Genomic DNA, 15,520 nt, shown 5'->3' on the forward strand with positions numbered 1-15,520 from the left:
AAACTTCCAGTCTGCACGTACCCCTCCCGTATGTATGTGCTGAGGGGTTCTTTTTTGAATTTTATATATTTTTTCAACCTAAATTGCTTATAAAAATGTAATATCACAAACACTACAAATAAATTTGTGCAAAATAATTGTTTGTATTATGATTGGTGTAAATCATGACAACACAGCAACTCAGGTACAGTCATTATCCTCAGCTAAAACAAGCCAGTACCTCAGTAACGACGCGTGGTGACGCGAGCACAGCGAGGCGAGCCAAGCAAGTATATATGTATGTATATACATATATATAGAGAGAGAGAGACAGAGAGAGAGACAGAGAAAGAGACAGAGAGAGAGACAGAGAGGGAGATACAGAGAGGGATAGACAGAGCAGGAGATAGACAGAGAGGGGGACAGAGAGAAAGACAGAGACAGAAAGATATATATACACACACACACACACACACACACACACACACACACACACACACACACACAGAGAGACAGAGAGAGAGAGACAGAGAGAGAGAGAGAAAGAGGGAGAGAGAGAAAGAGGGAGAGAGAGAGAGATAGACAGAGAGGTGGACAGAGAGGGAGGGACAGAGACGGAGAGAGAGAGATACAGAGAGGCAGAGACAGAGGGGGAGAGACAGAGAAAGAACCCATTTATTATATGAAGAAGCTCGAGAAACAAATGCAGAATGTTGTCCTGCATCAAGTGGCAACACATGACTTGTCGTCTGGTCAAAATCAAAATGTGTACCGCGGACCACGTGAATAAATGGAGATAAGGGCCTCTGCCCACATACTCTCAACATGCTCACACAATTTCCTGCAAACATTTTACTCCTGACAACAGAGGAAAGACGCATAAACTTGGCATTTGGCTTCAGAGTAGCAGTCATGACAGCTGCCAAGGTCAGCACTTTATGGTCACCTCGACGATGGCATGAGTAAGCATGTTGCGTGAAAGGGTAGCGATCTGGCAGCTGTGACTCTTGATTCGGCCTTCGGAGCATATATCAGTTCCTGTGACATTCCTTCCATTGCAATGAATCAGTTCTCAGCTCATGGAGGTGCGACTGCGTTTTTATCTTGAGCACCTGGAGGTCGAACAATATTTTGAGTGTAAGGACCTGATTGTCCATAAAGAAAGTGGAACACCATCACACTTGATACCTTTGAGTGACGTGAGCATGGCTTCTTTTTTACACGACATAATCACAACTTCTAAAAAGTTAGTTCAGAAAAGAAAGGAAAAAGGTTTCTATTCAAACGAGAAGGTTCATCAATCAAAATAAATGTTAAAAGAGTAGGAAGAACATTTTGAAGGGTAACTCAACATCAATCGTCTTATTGACCTCTGCAACCTTTGTTTCTTCTCTTTCGCTCATGGAATTTCCGTTTAAAACTTGTTTGTTCTTTTGAATCTGCAGACATCTACGTAGTGAAAAATGGCTTACTGTGAGTATTTATAAAAATTCCCCCCGATAAACAAGTAAAACAAAACCCACATCAGTGTTGAAGGATCTGATGAGGAACCATGATGGAGCATTCAACAATGGAGATGCTTGCCGGGGGTATTTAGATCTGAGCTTTGAGACAGTACTTTTTGAGAGGGGTCTACTTTGGGACCTGGTAGGTGTCCATTCCGTCTACTGACAAACTTACACCCATCTGTAGAGATAGCAACCAAACAACAACTTACACACACCTCGTCTTTTCATGTATGTTCCTTACAATTCCACTTGTTTATTGCACAGTAGCAGCTATTGCTAAAACATTACATTATAATGTCAACACACACAACATCCTGTCCAGCCCCTTCAGGAATGTACAAAGTAAAATGTAATAGTGGAGTCGGTGTTACATATTGCAGTAAATAGTTTGTTTTTCCTCCTCTATTGAAAGTTTCACGTAAAGTAAAAAGAATTAATGAAAAATGAAATTACTAGTTAAAAATGGGGAGAATCACAGCACTAAAGGAGACTGGCACCAAACATAATTAACAATGGCGGACCAGTACATGTGTGACGTGACATCGACAAATGAAATCAGGGTGATTATTATGTATACAATGTCGATATATACACAAAGAATTAAGTTAAGCACCCCTACACAACGAATTAAGGTAAGCACCCCCTAATATATATTCTTTGTGTATATGTATACATTGGCATATATTCTAAGGTATGTGAGATCAAATAATGATTGGTATGACATTAGCAATTATCCATTGATGAAATTGAGTGATCAAAGTGAAAAAAAGTGATTGGTTGAGTCAGTGATCCGATCACGTGGGTCCTACACACGTTATTGACGCAAAGATCGCTAGAGGTCTTCTCAGAACAATGACTGTACGTTAGAAAACATAAACGTCATCCACACTGTCCATGATGGACCTATAGCTCCATACTTAAATTGAGGTGAAAATATGCCTAAAATTCCCAAAAATTTTCACCTTAAATTATTCAGAATAAAATATTGAAAACGGCATGATTGTTATGTTTTTATGTGACCATAATATCACTTCTCCAGAAAATATAGCAATATCATGGGTATATTACACTGTTTTGACGCCAACAAACTTGTAATGTGCGAGGTTGTAAAAAAACGGGGGGGGTGCTTAACTTAATTCTTTGTGTATATATATATATATATGCATTTTATTTTCTATAAATTCACCCTACGACATGATTAATTTAATATTTCTAACAGAAAACCTCCTGACTAGTAATCGGCAGGACAGAGACAAGGTGTTCTCATGGCAGGTGACACTTGTTGCTGGCAGGATCTATGCCCTGCTGCCTCCTCAAGTTAGGGGGTTCGATTTAGTTTATTAATGAGCCTAATACGGTCATGGATAAACGATCAGTAGTAGGTTGTCCTGATGAGCCCACACAAAGGGCAAAAATCTAGAGTGACATCTCTGCTTTTGTCTATGCATGACCATGGGCTTTAAATGTCAGTTTGCAAAGGCTGGAGTGCCATACGGATGCTTCCGAGTTTGGAGGTGATGTTTTGGCATAATTTATGTACATGACGTCAGCATCATGTCATAGGGGCAGTGTGCTTCTTTGGTTTATATATATATATATATATATATATATATATATATATATATATATATATATATATATATATATATATATTGTTGCGGTTTTGAGAACCCACACAGATAACATCATTAAAGGTTAAAGGTTGCACCCCATAGATAGGCCACAAGCAACACGTAGGTCACCATAGGACGTCAGTTATTTCTTAGTATGTGGTTAGATAAGGCCATTCCCAATAGTTGCATCTGCGTTGTGTCAATCAAATAAGAGTAGGCCCCTCGTCCATTTTGCAGCCACCCTCCGCATCGACACCATTAAGCGCTCCCCAGTCTATACCCCATCGGCCCTCCCAATTTGTTACGCGCCTTTGCCAGCAGCCTTCGCTGCCCTTGGGCTCACTCAACCCAGCCAAAAGCCACGAGGTGAAGCCCGGAAAAAGGGGGGCGGAGCGCCAGGATGAAGGTGCGGCCACATCAACCAGCCATCAAGGCGGAGCCGGTAAGCCAACACCAGCCAACCAGGGCTGAGGTGAGGTCGCCTGACCGGGCATGGTTTGGGCTTTCAGAGCGTTCGCTGGCTTGGCTTGTAAAAGCGCGAACACAAAGCCCTCATAAGGACTTACGGAGCAACACTCATTACCAAGGACTGATGAGAAGAGCTTGTGTTAAAGAGGACTTACGGAGCAGTGCTCATTACCGAGGACTGATGAGAAGATTTACGAAGCAGCGCTCATTAAAGAGGACTGCCTGAGCTCGCTCGCATTAAAGAGGACTAATGCGATTGCAAAGGTCTGGAAGGAATTGCGCTTTGCGAGAGGACTGATGAGAAGAGCTTGTGTTAAAGAGGACTTACGGAGCAGCGCTCATTGCGAAAGGACTAAAGCCAAGATTGGTACTACAAAGGACTGGCATGGTTCGTGCATGAACAGGACTCGCGTGATAAAGACTTGAAGGAATTGCGCTTCACGAGAGGGCTGATTGGGCGAGCGCGCGGCACGCATTGCTGAGAACTGCTGCGTGCCGAAGGACATTGGGGAAGGGGCGCTTGGAGCGGGTAATACCGGTAGCGCGTGTCAAAGCGCCGGTACGCCTATGACGTACGCCAATAGCCCAGCTTACCTTTCCCGTCACGATAATTGTCCGCTCGCGCTACACTACGTGGAGAGCTGCCTGCCGGGTTTCGTCTGCTGGTACAGGTCGAGGACCGGAGCCGGACCGGAGCCTGGACGCCATCCCCGGACCTTCCACCCTGCCTTCTACATCCCCGCGTGAGTCTGAAGTCTGAGACCGAATCTGAGAGCGATCGGGCCCGTGTCCAGGGAATAGAATAAGACTATCTAAGGCTGCCCTGTGTACTTCTCCTTCCTCTTTCTTTCTTGTACATTCTTTCTTTTCCTCTTCTTATTTGTACATAATTAATAAACCAATCTGTTCTTCCTATTTTCCTGGTTTCCTCTCAATTCGACCGTTTTAGTCTTTTCCTCAATTGGGTAAGCGTGGCACGATTAGGAACCGCTATAATCGGGTCTAGTCTTGGTTAACAGCTCGGATCGCGGATTGCTATCCGCTCGGCAATATTCCATCAATATCCGTGATTTGGGCGGGAGTTATCTCCTTGCTTCCTGGGCGGCGTTAGTAAGTAGGTAATAAGAAGTCGGTTTACAACCCTAGTTAACGCCGTCCGGAAGGAACGTCATAACTCCGGATCCCATTGGCCAGATAAAAGACAAGGGGATTAACCCCCTCTTGATAGGGGGGGAGCCGACGTCGGAGATCCGTAACAATATATATATATATATGAGACAAGTTTGGTATAGGCACCAGACCAGTTTGGTGTATGCACAAGACCAGTTTTGTGTATGCACCAGACCAGTTTGGTCTATATACCAGATAATTTTGGGGAATACACCGAATGAGTTGGGTGTATTCAACAGATCAGTTTTGTGTTTACACCAGACCAGTTGGGTGTATGCAACAGACCAGTTTGGTGTTTACACCAGACCAGTTGGGTGTATACAACAGACCAGTTTTGTGTTTACACCAGACCAATGGGGGTGTATACAACAGACCAGTTGTGTGTATACAACAGACCAGTTTAATGTATACACCAGACCAGATTGGTGTATATACAAGACCAGTTTGGTGTACCAGTGGCACTATAACTTGACCACCAATTCTGGACAGTACACAGAAATAATGATGAATGTGATTTAGTGCAAGCAGTTACTGAGTATGATTGTGTGATTATTATGCAGTACTATTCTAACTCACTAATCCAAGGGATGGAAGGTTTATGTCGCCCTTTTATATGTCGTTTCACCAATACATTGTCACCTTATCAATACCATTTCTCGATAGTCGTCGTCTCAACTCACACTTACGTTGTTTTATAAGCTATAACTTTTATTCTAGAGAATTTTCAGAACTCACAAGACTGATGTGCATGCCAGAATCCAAGTCTCGAGATTGCAAAATTGACGAAAGAAATTCTGTACTTTGCTTCACACATAAAGAAATGTACAGTACTGTAGGCTACTGTAGATTGGCTAAGAGGCATCGTTAAAGTGTTACCTTAGAAGTGAAATTTGATATTATTCGACGAATGGATGCTGATAAATATACTCCTTATGTTTCCGGGTTATTAAGTTTGCCTCTTATCCATAAATATGCTGACATTTATTTAAGGAGGAAGAAGAAGATGTACCACCAACTTCGACCATTTCCTGAAGAGGTTTACTTCTATTGAAATATGTCTGTTAATTACTCATAGTTAGGGCATTTTATAATTTTTTTGAAAAATCTGTGAAAAAATTGCTTACCAATAGCTTTCTTCACCAATGTGTTCATGTAGGTGTCTACAAACACCTCTCAATTTATTCCTTCCCAAATCCTTGGGGAAAAGTCAAAATTCAAAATGGCGTCCAAAATGGAAAAATTGTGGAAAAAGTCATAGTTTGGCCAGAAATTTAATACTTAATATGGGGAAGAAACCACAAAAATATTGTTCTAGGACAATTGTGAACTCTTGCTAAGCATATTTGTATTATTATCTTGCTTTATATCCAAGATGGTGGCCAAAATGATGTCCAAAATGGCCGCTAAAATGTGAAAATTGTGGATAAAGTCATATCCCGCCAGGGAGTAATGCATTCGATCGTGTCCGTGTGTGCGTGTATGTGTGCGTGTGTGCGTTCGTGTGTTTGTGAACAAGTTATCTGGAAAAGTTCTGAACGGATTTGGATGAAAGTTGGTGGGATGATTGCCCTTGGGATAAGGAAGAATTGATTAGTTTTTGGTGAAGCTCAGGAAATAATTCCGGATCCAGGAATGTTTTGAAGGATTTTTTTACCATTGGAAGACAGGGCTCATTTTTTTTAACATGATCTTCTATATATTCTATATTTAACATTGTGATATGAAAATAGTTTTCATATTTGTTCTAAATGTAGTTTAAACTCGTGGTTATGCGTTAGAGCGGTGTATTTTGTTAGCAGCGTCGTCTTCAAGGTTTGTTTTTTTTCTTTCTAATAAAGACATATTCTGTCATTTTAAAACCACCAAAGTGTGTATTCGGTTTCCCCGTTTTATAAAATGTATCGTTTGATACGTATAATGCTTTAAAACTGTTTTTTTTTTTTTTTTTTTTTTTTTTTTTTAAACCTCAGAAGAGATATCAACATTTACCTCAGCAAATGTCAATCGCGGTGTCAGTATTTGATGAACTTGTAGCCGGCGAAGCCGGTGTTGTGAATGAACACGTACGTATTATGTTGAAAAGCCAGATTTTGCTGGATCCCTTGAGAATTTCGAAGCTTTGACGCACCAAATCACTCAATGGAGGCCGCCATCTTGCGGATGTGGAAGTATGCATAACAAATTGAAAAAAGTTCAATAGGAGTTTGTTTCACCCATATTTTTTTGATTCACATTCTTATGCACCTCTAATTTGTAATTAAAATACTTTAAGACCAACCTCGGCCTGCACGGGCCTGGTTATCTTCAGCGAAAATCGTCACCAAACACCGGAACAATGAGATTCGAGCATTTGAAAAAATATTTCAAAAACCAAATCACTCAATGGAGGCCGCCATCTTCCGGATGCGGAAGTATGCAAAAAAAAAATTGCGAAAAAGTTCAATAGGAGTTTGTTTCACCTGTCTTTGTTTGATTCACAATCTCATGCACCTCTAATTTGTAATTAAAATACTTTAAGACCAACCTCGTTCCCGGGCCCACATGGGCCCTGGTTATCTTCAACGAAAATCGTCACCAATTACCGGAACCAATGAGATTCGAGCATTTGAAAAAATATTTCAAAAAAGCTTTTTACCACATTTCGGACGCTGAAAACGGCGTCAAATATTCTAAAATTGACAAAGAATTATTTTTTTAGAAATCTCGCGGCCGTAGGGTATAGTTTTTCACGGCCGGAAATATCCGAAGTTGAGACGGAATTCACCGAATTAATCAAGAAGGAAATTTTATAAATTTTAATCTCATCCAGAATGCAAATGGTGTCATTTTGAACGGGGTACGGTACCTACTACACCTACCTACTACCAACTACCTAACCTACTGATGCCATAGTGATGGGTAAAATAGTGGCAAGAGGCTTTGGCTTCGCCGGCTCATTGCGGCTTTGCAATCAGGTACTAGTAAAGACTTAGGTGAGTTATAAGTGTGACAAGCATGTGCACGGGATTCTTCCCAGAAGAATGAGTGGTCGCATTAGCTTGCACGACTTAAAATGAGCGAGTTTTGTTTTGACGTTTGGGCCAGTTTTACATGTTGTATCCCTAAGGAATGAAACGAACGTTTTCCTGGCTTACAATAATTTTATTTGAAGTCACACATGCCTCAAAATACACTCACTTATATAGAATTGAACCCTGAATCCGAAAATGTAAGTCAAATTGCCTTGTTTTTTTTTTAACATTATCTTCTATATATTCTAAATATATATCTGTGCAGTGTCTGTCTTGTGTTGTCACTGAACTACTCCCTCAAACTTTTGTGAAATCGTACTATTCCAACTTGACCCACGGCGGGAGTATGCGCTCTACTGAGTAGCGTTCTAGTTGTTTTTTTTATTTTCTGTATTCTACGTATGTGTACTTGAATACAACTGTCATTAATTAATCAAAAAAGGGTAATAAAAAAGCAAAATATAACACCTGCTGTGGCAACATTAGGAACACATCCCCACTTATTCCATACCCACTTATTCCAGGTGCTAATAGAAATACGGGAATGTATGGAAAGGAGTGTGGAAACTTCCGACGGATTTGCTCAAAAATTAATATATTTATCCAAGATGTATTCGAATTAAAACTGCAAACTCAAATGCAAACGCACGAATCCAAGGGATGGAAGAATAACTCAAGTGGTACTTTGCCCACAATTGAGCTGTCCATTGTGGCTTTGATCTCAGAGAGTCAGAGATAACTCAAAACTGCTGCTCTGAGGCCATGGAAGTTGCAGGCACTGCATCTCGAAATCATGGGATGGGGATGTAAAGCCAATTTGGCCAATCTGCATTGAATTGTGGACCACTCTCAATGGCCAAGAAGTCTCATTGACGCTTTAATTAGAAAGCAGTAGGCCATTGAGTGATGTTACCCAGGCTAAATGCCCTGATAGGAGTTAGCTGTGTTAATTAACACTATCTGCAATGGTGAGGAGTCAGCTGAGTTTCTTTACAATGTGAGAGTCGAGAATACAGGGATGCTTACATTGCAGAATAGAACATCACGAGATGGTTTTTTAAAAATCTATAATACTCAAATGATTTACAGCTAGGGTGGAGCTCAGACTGTACTTTCTTGAGCAGATCGTTGTCCCAAATTTGCTCTTGCGGCATGCCATCTTGCCAGATAGACGCTCGTTTTACCCCAAATTTGCAGTGAAAAAACATTTTCAAATGATGAAGGTCAATGTCCCAATCAATCTTTTAATTATTAATCAAATTGATGTGAAAAGATGAATTGAGGCCACTTTCAGGGAGCTGAGCAAGTGCCATGACATATGAAGCACACATCACGAGAAACAGAAAAGTCCATCATTGACGTAAATTCATCACATAAATCCTACACAACTATTTTTCATGCATGTACATGTATTTATTTATCACTTTGGTTATTAATGATTGGATACCCAACTTTCTATATTGTATACCGCTCCTACCTATTCCATCTCCAGGCGATATATTAGCCATCCTTTGAGCTAGGAAGCTGAAATTTGGGCACAATAGTGAAAAAGTCCTTTGGCAAAAACAGTATTTTTAATTTTTTGATTAATAAATTAATTAACTACTTTATTATTATTGATTTATTAATTACTTATTTATTTTCTTTCTCATCTGGGCAATATCTGAGGCACTTTTGGAGCTAGCAAGCGAATATGTGGACACGCCAGTGACAAAGTGATTTGGCTATAAAGGGTATTTTTGATTTATTTATGAATCAATACGTCGATTAATTTTTTAATTTCTCACGTAATTACTTCATTTTCAAAAATGTACAGATTTGGATGAAACTGTGGTGGTTTAGGCATGCCATTAGTCAATTGATTAATAAATTAATTATTTCACGACTATTATTTATTTATTTTCATTATGTAATTAATGAATTGATAAATTATTGTTCCCTGCTCCCTCCCAATTCCTCTGCTATGCACCACATGGCGGCCTTTCTGGGTGCGGCGCCCCGGCAATGTCGCGCACTGGAGGATATGTTGTTTATTTATTTCACATGGGGGTGTACTTTTAATGGAGCTCTACTTGTTTATTTATTTGAATTACGTAATTAATCAATCAGTTAATGTACACCACTCCTTCCCAATTCCATCTTCATGTTCTGCACGGATGGCGGCATCGCCGGGTCCCTAAGGCACCCCGGCAATGTCGCTCACTGGAGGATATTTTATGTACTTATTTGGCATGGGGTGGTGTACTTTGAATGTAGCTCTACTTGTTCTGTATTCTTCTTCTTTTTCCTCTTCTCCTTCAGAAATCGAGTGATTCTGCTCTGTGCCAACTGAATCCTTTATGGGGGAATTCAATTCTATACTCTAACTATCTAAGCACTGACATTTGACTGCAATTCCATGGACAACTGTAGGTCGCTTCATCATGTGCAACAGGATTTCAATGCATCAGTTACTATGGCAGTCAACAATATCGCAAAATTGCCAAAAAATATTGCTTGCATAGCAGCACTCCTGTACCATGCTAATAATTATAACAATCTCAGTGAAGTCTACACTCCACTCAGACAAACAAATTCATCTTCTAAAAAGGCCACGTCCACATCAGCATTAATCTCATCACAAGAATAACTAGAAGGAACAATCAAATATTGCAGACCTTTACCAGGACTCGTTTTGTGTGGTTTTATAATATGTATTTTATAGACGTACTCACATTCTAATTGTACCATAAATACTTTGTAGGCATACTCACATTCTATTATACATAATTTATAAAGGTACTTGGTTGAAAAAGATAACTGGTAAAAATTGTGGTCTACATTGACATGTTCTGTTCAGACAAACAGACAGACAAACAAACAAGAAATATGTCATGCATTCGATACTTGTGAAATCCCGAAAATAAGTTGTTTACCTTTGGCCTATGTTGACCTTTTGGCTTATATTGACCTCAAACATATTGGTTGTTGAATTCAGTGACCTTACATGCAAATGCTCTTCAAATTTCTAGTCAATCGGATGACTATTGCCAATTTTAGAAATTCTGTCTATGTTGACCTTTTGACCTTTAGACCTCAAAAATAACTGCTGGTTGAATTTGTTGACCTGATATGCAAATCCTGTTAAAATTTCAAGTCAATCGGATGAAAATTGAGGATTTTAGAAATCGCACTTAAGTTGTTGACCTTTGGCTTATGTTGACCTTTTGGCCTATGTTGACCTCAAAAGTAACTAGTGGTTGAATTCAGTGGCCTGATGTTCAAATCCTCTTGACGTTTGAAGTCAATGGGATGAAAATTGATGCTTTTAGAAATTTGACAAAGTTGTTGACCTTTGGCCTATGTTGACTTTTGGCCTATGTTGACCTCAAAAATAACTAGTGGTTGAATTCAGTGGCCTGGTGTTCAAAACCTCTTGCCGTTTGAAGTCAATCGGATGAAAATTGATGATTTTATAAATTAGACAAAGTTGTTGACCTTTGGCCTATGTTGACCATTTGACCATTGACCTCAAAATCAATAGGCTTCTTGCTTATGACCAACTTCACGCTTAGTGAAGTTTCGTGAAAACTGACCTGTGGACGATTGACATACAGACAAACATCCAAACATACAAACTGACAAACAAACAGAATAACGCACACAACCAACAAAATCTTCGATTTTTGCAAGTAACAAACAAATGGACCCAAATGCAATAAGCTCTCCTCTGACGAGGGTAATAAAACTGAAACTTCCATCATGACTATGATGCATGACAGGGTCAGAAATATGTAAACATCAAAAACTTGGTGTGTATCAACAAATAATCACATTCACTATTTACGAATCGTGATTTCACAGGGTCTCTTTGCTAATGCTTTGAAATATTAAAAAGGGCTGGGAGCATATGTTCAAGTAAATTATTTTCATGGATCAAATAATAAGAGGGATAGGGGATCATGTGAAGGTGGGAAAGAGAAGAGCAAAACCAGGTGTCCTTCACATCGGGATAGTTAATCTGCTCCTGAAACACTGACTACAAGGGTAAATGTGGAGACGTGAATACAGATCAAAGAGGAATTGAGAAACATGATAGTTATGGAGATAGAAAGGTAAGAAGGACTAGGTCGTTTTGGTAAGTAACATGAAAAATCCTCCATCGTTCTCATCCCGGGATATAAGCAAGCTGACAGGTGGCCATAGGTTGCTTATCTAGCTAGCCTGGGTTCAATTACTGATGGAAGAGGATAAGTACGACTGGAAACTGTCATTCTTATGCTTTGCAAACAAGGTATTCCATCATAGAGTATGCCATCCTTCGGATAGGAACACAAAGCCAGATGTCCTGTATTTTTAGCTTGTGGACGTGCAAACTCCTGTGATGCTTTTTGGAAAAAGTGGGCTAATGCGTGTTTGTACCAGGCAAATATATTTGTCTCTAAGTTATGCCCACTGTGGATTTCTAATTGTTATAATGAAGGGACAGAGAGAAACACTGGGAGAGGTCCCCTTGTCTGGTTTCTTTGGGATACCAGTTGCTCCGTTAACTGTGTTGCACTGTTGCAGTAAGGAAAACAGTTGGGCTCTTTTTGACGCCCCTGGAAAAGAAAGGAAAATGGCAAACAAAAAAAGAGGTTGTAGAGGGTTGAGGAGGAGAAAAAAAAAGTGGTAAAAGGATTGGCAAAGAGAAAAAGATGTTTGAAAAGAAAAAGAGAGAACCTACCAGAAATCATATTGATTGCTTAGTGAATAAAAGGACCATTTTGAGTACATCCTTAACTATTCTTAATTCTCCAGTTAGGATGAATGACATGATGTTCCAAAATTGACTTGTGTGATCATTGTTGTGGCAAAAGTTTTTAAAGTAACGTTTCTTGTTAAAATAAGATGATGCAAAGACAAAACGTTTTTTCTGATTGATATTATCAACATAGTTATTTTCGACAGGGTATGTTCTTACTCTTAAATTTGCATAAACAAGTCAAGAGCTTGTAAAACAATACAAGTACAATCACCATGTGAACACAATCATTATTCAAACATCTATTTAATCATGGGAGCTCATTTGTTATGACAGCATTTTAACATGGAACATGGAGGCTATCATAATAGGTGTGACTCTCAGGAAAACAGGAGTGTGGGTGTGTGCATGTGTGTGAGTGTGTGTGTACTGTGTATGATTGTGTCCATTTCTATATACAGTATATATGTGTGTTATATATATATATATATATATATATATTGTATATATATATAACACAGTTTGTGTGTGTGTGTAATGTTACCGATAGACTCCTAAACGGAGAGGCTCACGTGCTTGATATTTGGCATAGACATGGCCATTGAGCCTGGGAAGAACATGGCCTACCTAAAAATATTTGACGAGATCCATATTTTTTATTCATATTTACCTCAGCGCATTTCAGCGAGGAATATTATACACGGAATCTGAGCGGGTGGCAGAGCAGCGTGCTGATTGGCTCAGAGCGATCACGTGATGTTCCATCCTTGCCGCCAAAAACTCACAGTTACGCGTTCGCACATAATTCAGAGCGAAAAGCGATTGCGTTTTTTCACATTTCAGCGAGGAACATTGCCATTCACACCACATAGGTTTTTTTTTCTTTCATCTTTAGATCCATATTTTTTTTCAGCGAGGAATATTATACATGGAATCTGAGCCGGTGGCAGAGCAGCGCGCTGATTCGCTCAGAGAAATCACGTGATGTTCCATCCTTGCCGCCATAAACTCACAGTTACGCGTTCGCACGTAATTCAGAGCGAAAAGCGATTGCGTTTTTTCACATTTCAGCGAGGAACATTGCCATTCACACCACATAGGCTTTTTTTCTTTCATCTTTAGATCCATATTTTTTGCCATAACGTAGCGCATTATGGCTCGCTCGAGCTCGAGTTAGCCAATCACCTGGGAGCATGAGGCCACTTTGGCCACGCCCATGACACGACGCAGAGTTGCAATCTTTCGTTTGCGTCGATTGTTACCACGTGTAAACGTAAAAGTGAAAAAAATTAAATTTGTCTACGAGTGAGTGACTGGAAGACTGACTGTGATAAAGGCAATGGCACCGAAGAAAAGAAATTTGTCGCGTTCAACCTCCCGAGCAAGGAAAATCGCTGATCGGAGACTCCATGAAACCGATGAAGATACTTTTCACCATCGACAAGCCAATCAAGAACATGTCTCTAGATTCAGACAGCAAGAGACAGAAGATGAGACAGAGGCACGTCTAAACGCCAATCGACAACGTCTGGCGAGGGCCAGACAGCGAGAGACAGAAGATCCAGAAGAAGACAGAAGAAGCCCAGAAGACAGATGGCAGACAGAAGTCAGACAGAAGACAGAAGTCAGAGACAGAAGGCATCTCCTCTATGGTCAAAAGTGACGAAGTTGAAACTCAGCACAAAAATGCGTGTCACCCTTCATGGAGATGTAGCCGCAGGCACCTTTTCAGCGAAGCTGTTACAGATCGGAAACGGAGATTTGGAGACGTGCCCTGAAGATGGACTGGACATCGTACCATGCGGCAACAATGTCACCACGGCTGACGAACTCAAGGCGAACGTCTTCCCCAACATCCCCGCCAACTACCGAAATCACTCCTGGCTCTGTGAAAGGGCAATTCTAGCCCCAAAGAACGATGCAGTGGACAAAATCAATTTGGATCTTCTGCAGACTATTCCTGGGGATCTAAGAACTTACCGATCTGTCGACTCAATCCAAAACGACCACGAGACTGTCCATTACCCGGTAGAGTTCCTCAATTCGCTACAGCCTCCGGGTGTGCCTCCCCACATACTCCATCTAAAGGAAGGTGCTCCAATCATGCTCCTGAGAAATATCGATCCTCCAAAACTGTGCAACGGCACACGACTGGCTATCAAAAAGTTGATGCCTCACGTAATTGAGGCCAACATACTTACGGGAAACTATAGCAGGGAACAGGTCTTCATTCTGAGGATACCAATCATACCATCTGATCTGCCATTCGAGTTCAAAAAGCTCCAATTCCCCATACGGCTCAGCTTTGCCATGACCATCAACAAGACGCAAGGACAATCTCTCAAGGTGGTCGGACTGAACCTTGATTCCCCGTGCTTCTCCTATGGCCAACTATACGTAGGATGTAGTCGGGTAGGACAAGAGAACAATCTATACATCCTATCCGAACAAGGAAAGACAAAGACATTGTTTACAAGGAAGCACTGCGTAATTAACTACGTGTCTGGTGTGTTGTGATGATTGTGAGAATATCGATTCTGATTCTGATCTGATTTTTATGTGTATTTATGTGTATTTAATGTGATTTTATGTATTTATGTGTATTAAAAAAAACACACAAAAAAAGGCACGAAGGAAAATAGTTAATTACTCCGACACATTTAGCTGCGGTGATTAAAAAATCACCGGACAATTGTTGCTGTTTTGATGCTTTTTACTGCTGTTTTGATGCTTTTTCACTGCTGTTCTGATGCTTTTTCACTGCTATTCTGATGCTTTTTTGCGGTTTTTTTTTTAAATATAAAAATCTCATAAAAAAAAAAAATACAAAACATCTCACAATGATGACATATAATTCACAGAAAACGTTGAAGCAACCGCGTAATATTGCAGTGATGTATAAATCTGAGTGAGAATAGTTCTAAATTTTAAAAACTTTCATCTGATATTTGTGATTGATTTCAAACAAACTGTATTTCCCATCTACACGGCCATGTATTCCTATTAACGTTATGTAAAGTACATAAATTGTGTGGATTACATCATTTG

The 15,520-nt window shown here is 40.1% G+C and overlaps 1 protein-coding gene across 1 annotated transcript in view; it reads left to right on the forward strand.

The window, feature by feature from the left end:
* Positions 1 to 14,158: 14,158 nt before the first annotated feature.
* The window catches only part of LOC144890798 (ATP-dependent DNA helicase PIF1-like), a 12,626-nt gene continuing 11,264 nt past the window's right edge, over positions 14,159 to 15,520 (forward strand). The window contains exon 1 of the mRNA XM_078772633.1: positions 14,159 to 14,869. Within this exon, the coding sequence (XP_078628759.1) occupies positions 14,159 to 14,869 (711 nt within the window). The remainder of the gene's footprint in view (positions 14,870 to 15,520) is intronic.

The sequence above is a fragment of the Myxine glutinosa genome, chromosome 2 (genome assembly GCF_964187855.1).
Source record: "Myxine glutinosa chromosome 2, kmMyxGlut1.1, whole genome shotgun sequence".
Classification (NCBI taxonomy): domain Eukaryota; kingdom Metazoa; phylum Chordata; class Myxini; order Myxiniformes; family Myxinidae; genus Myxine; species Myxine glutinosa.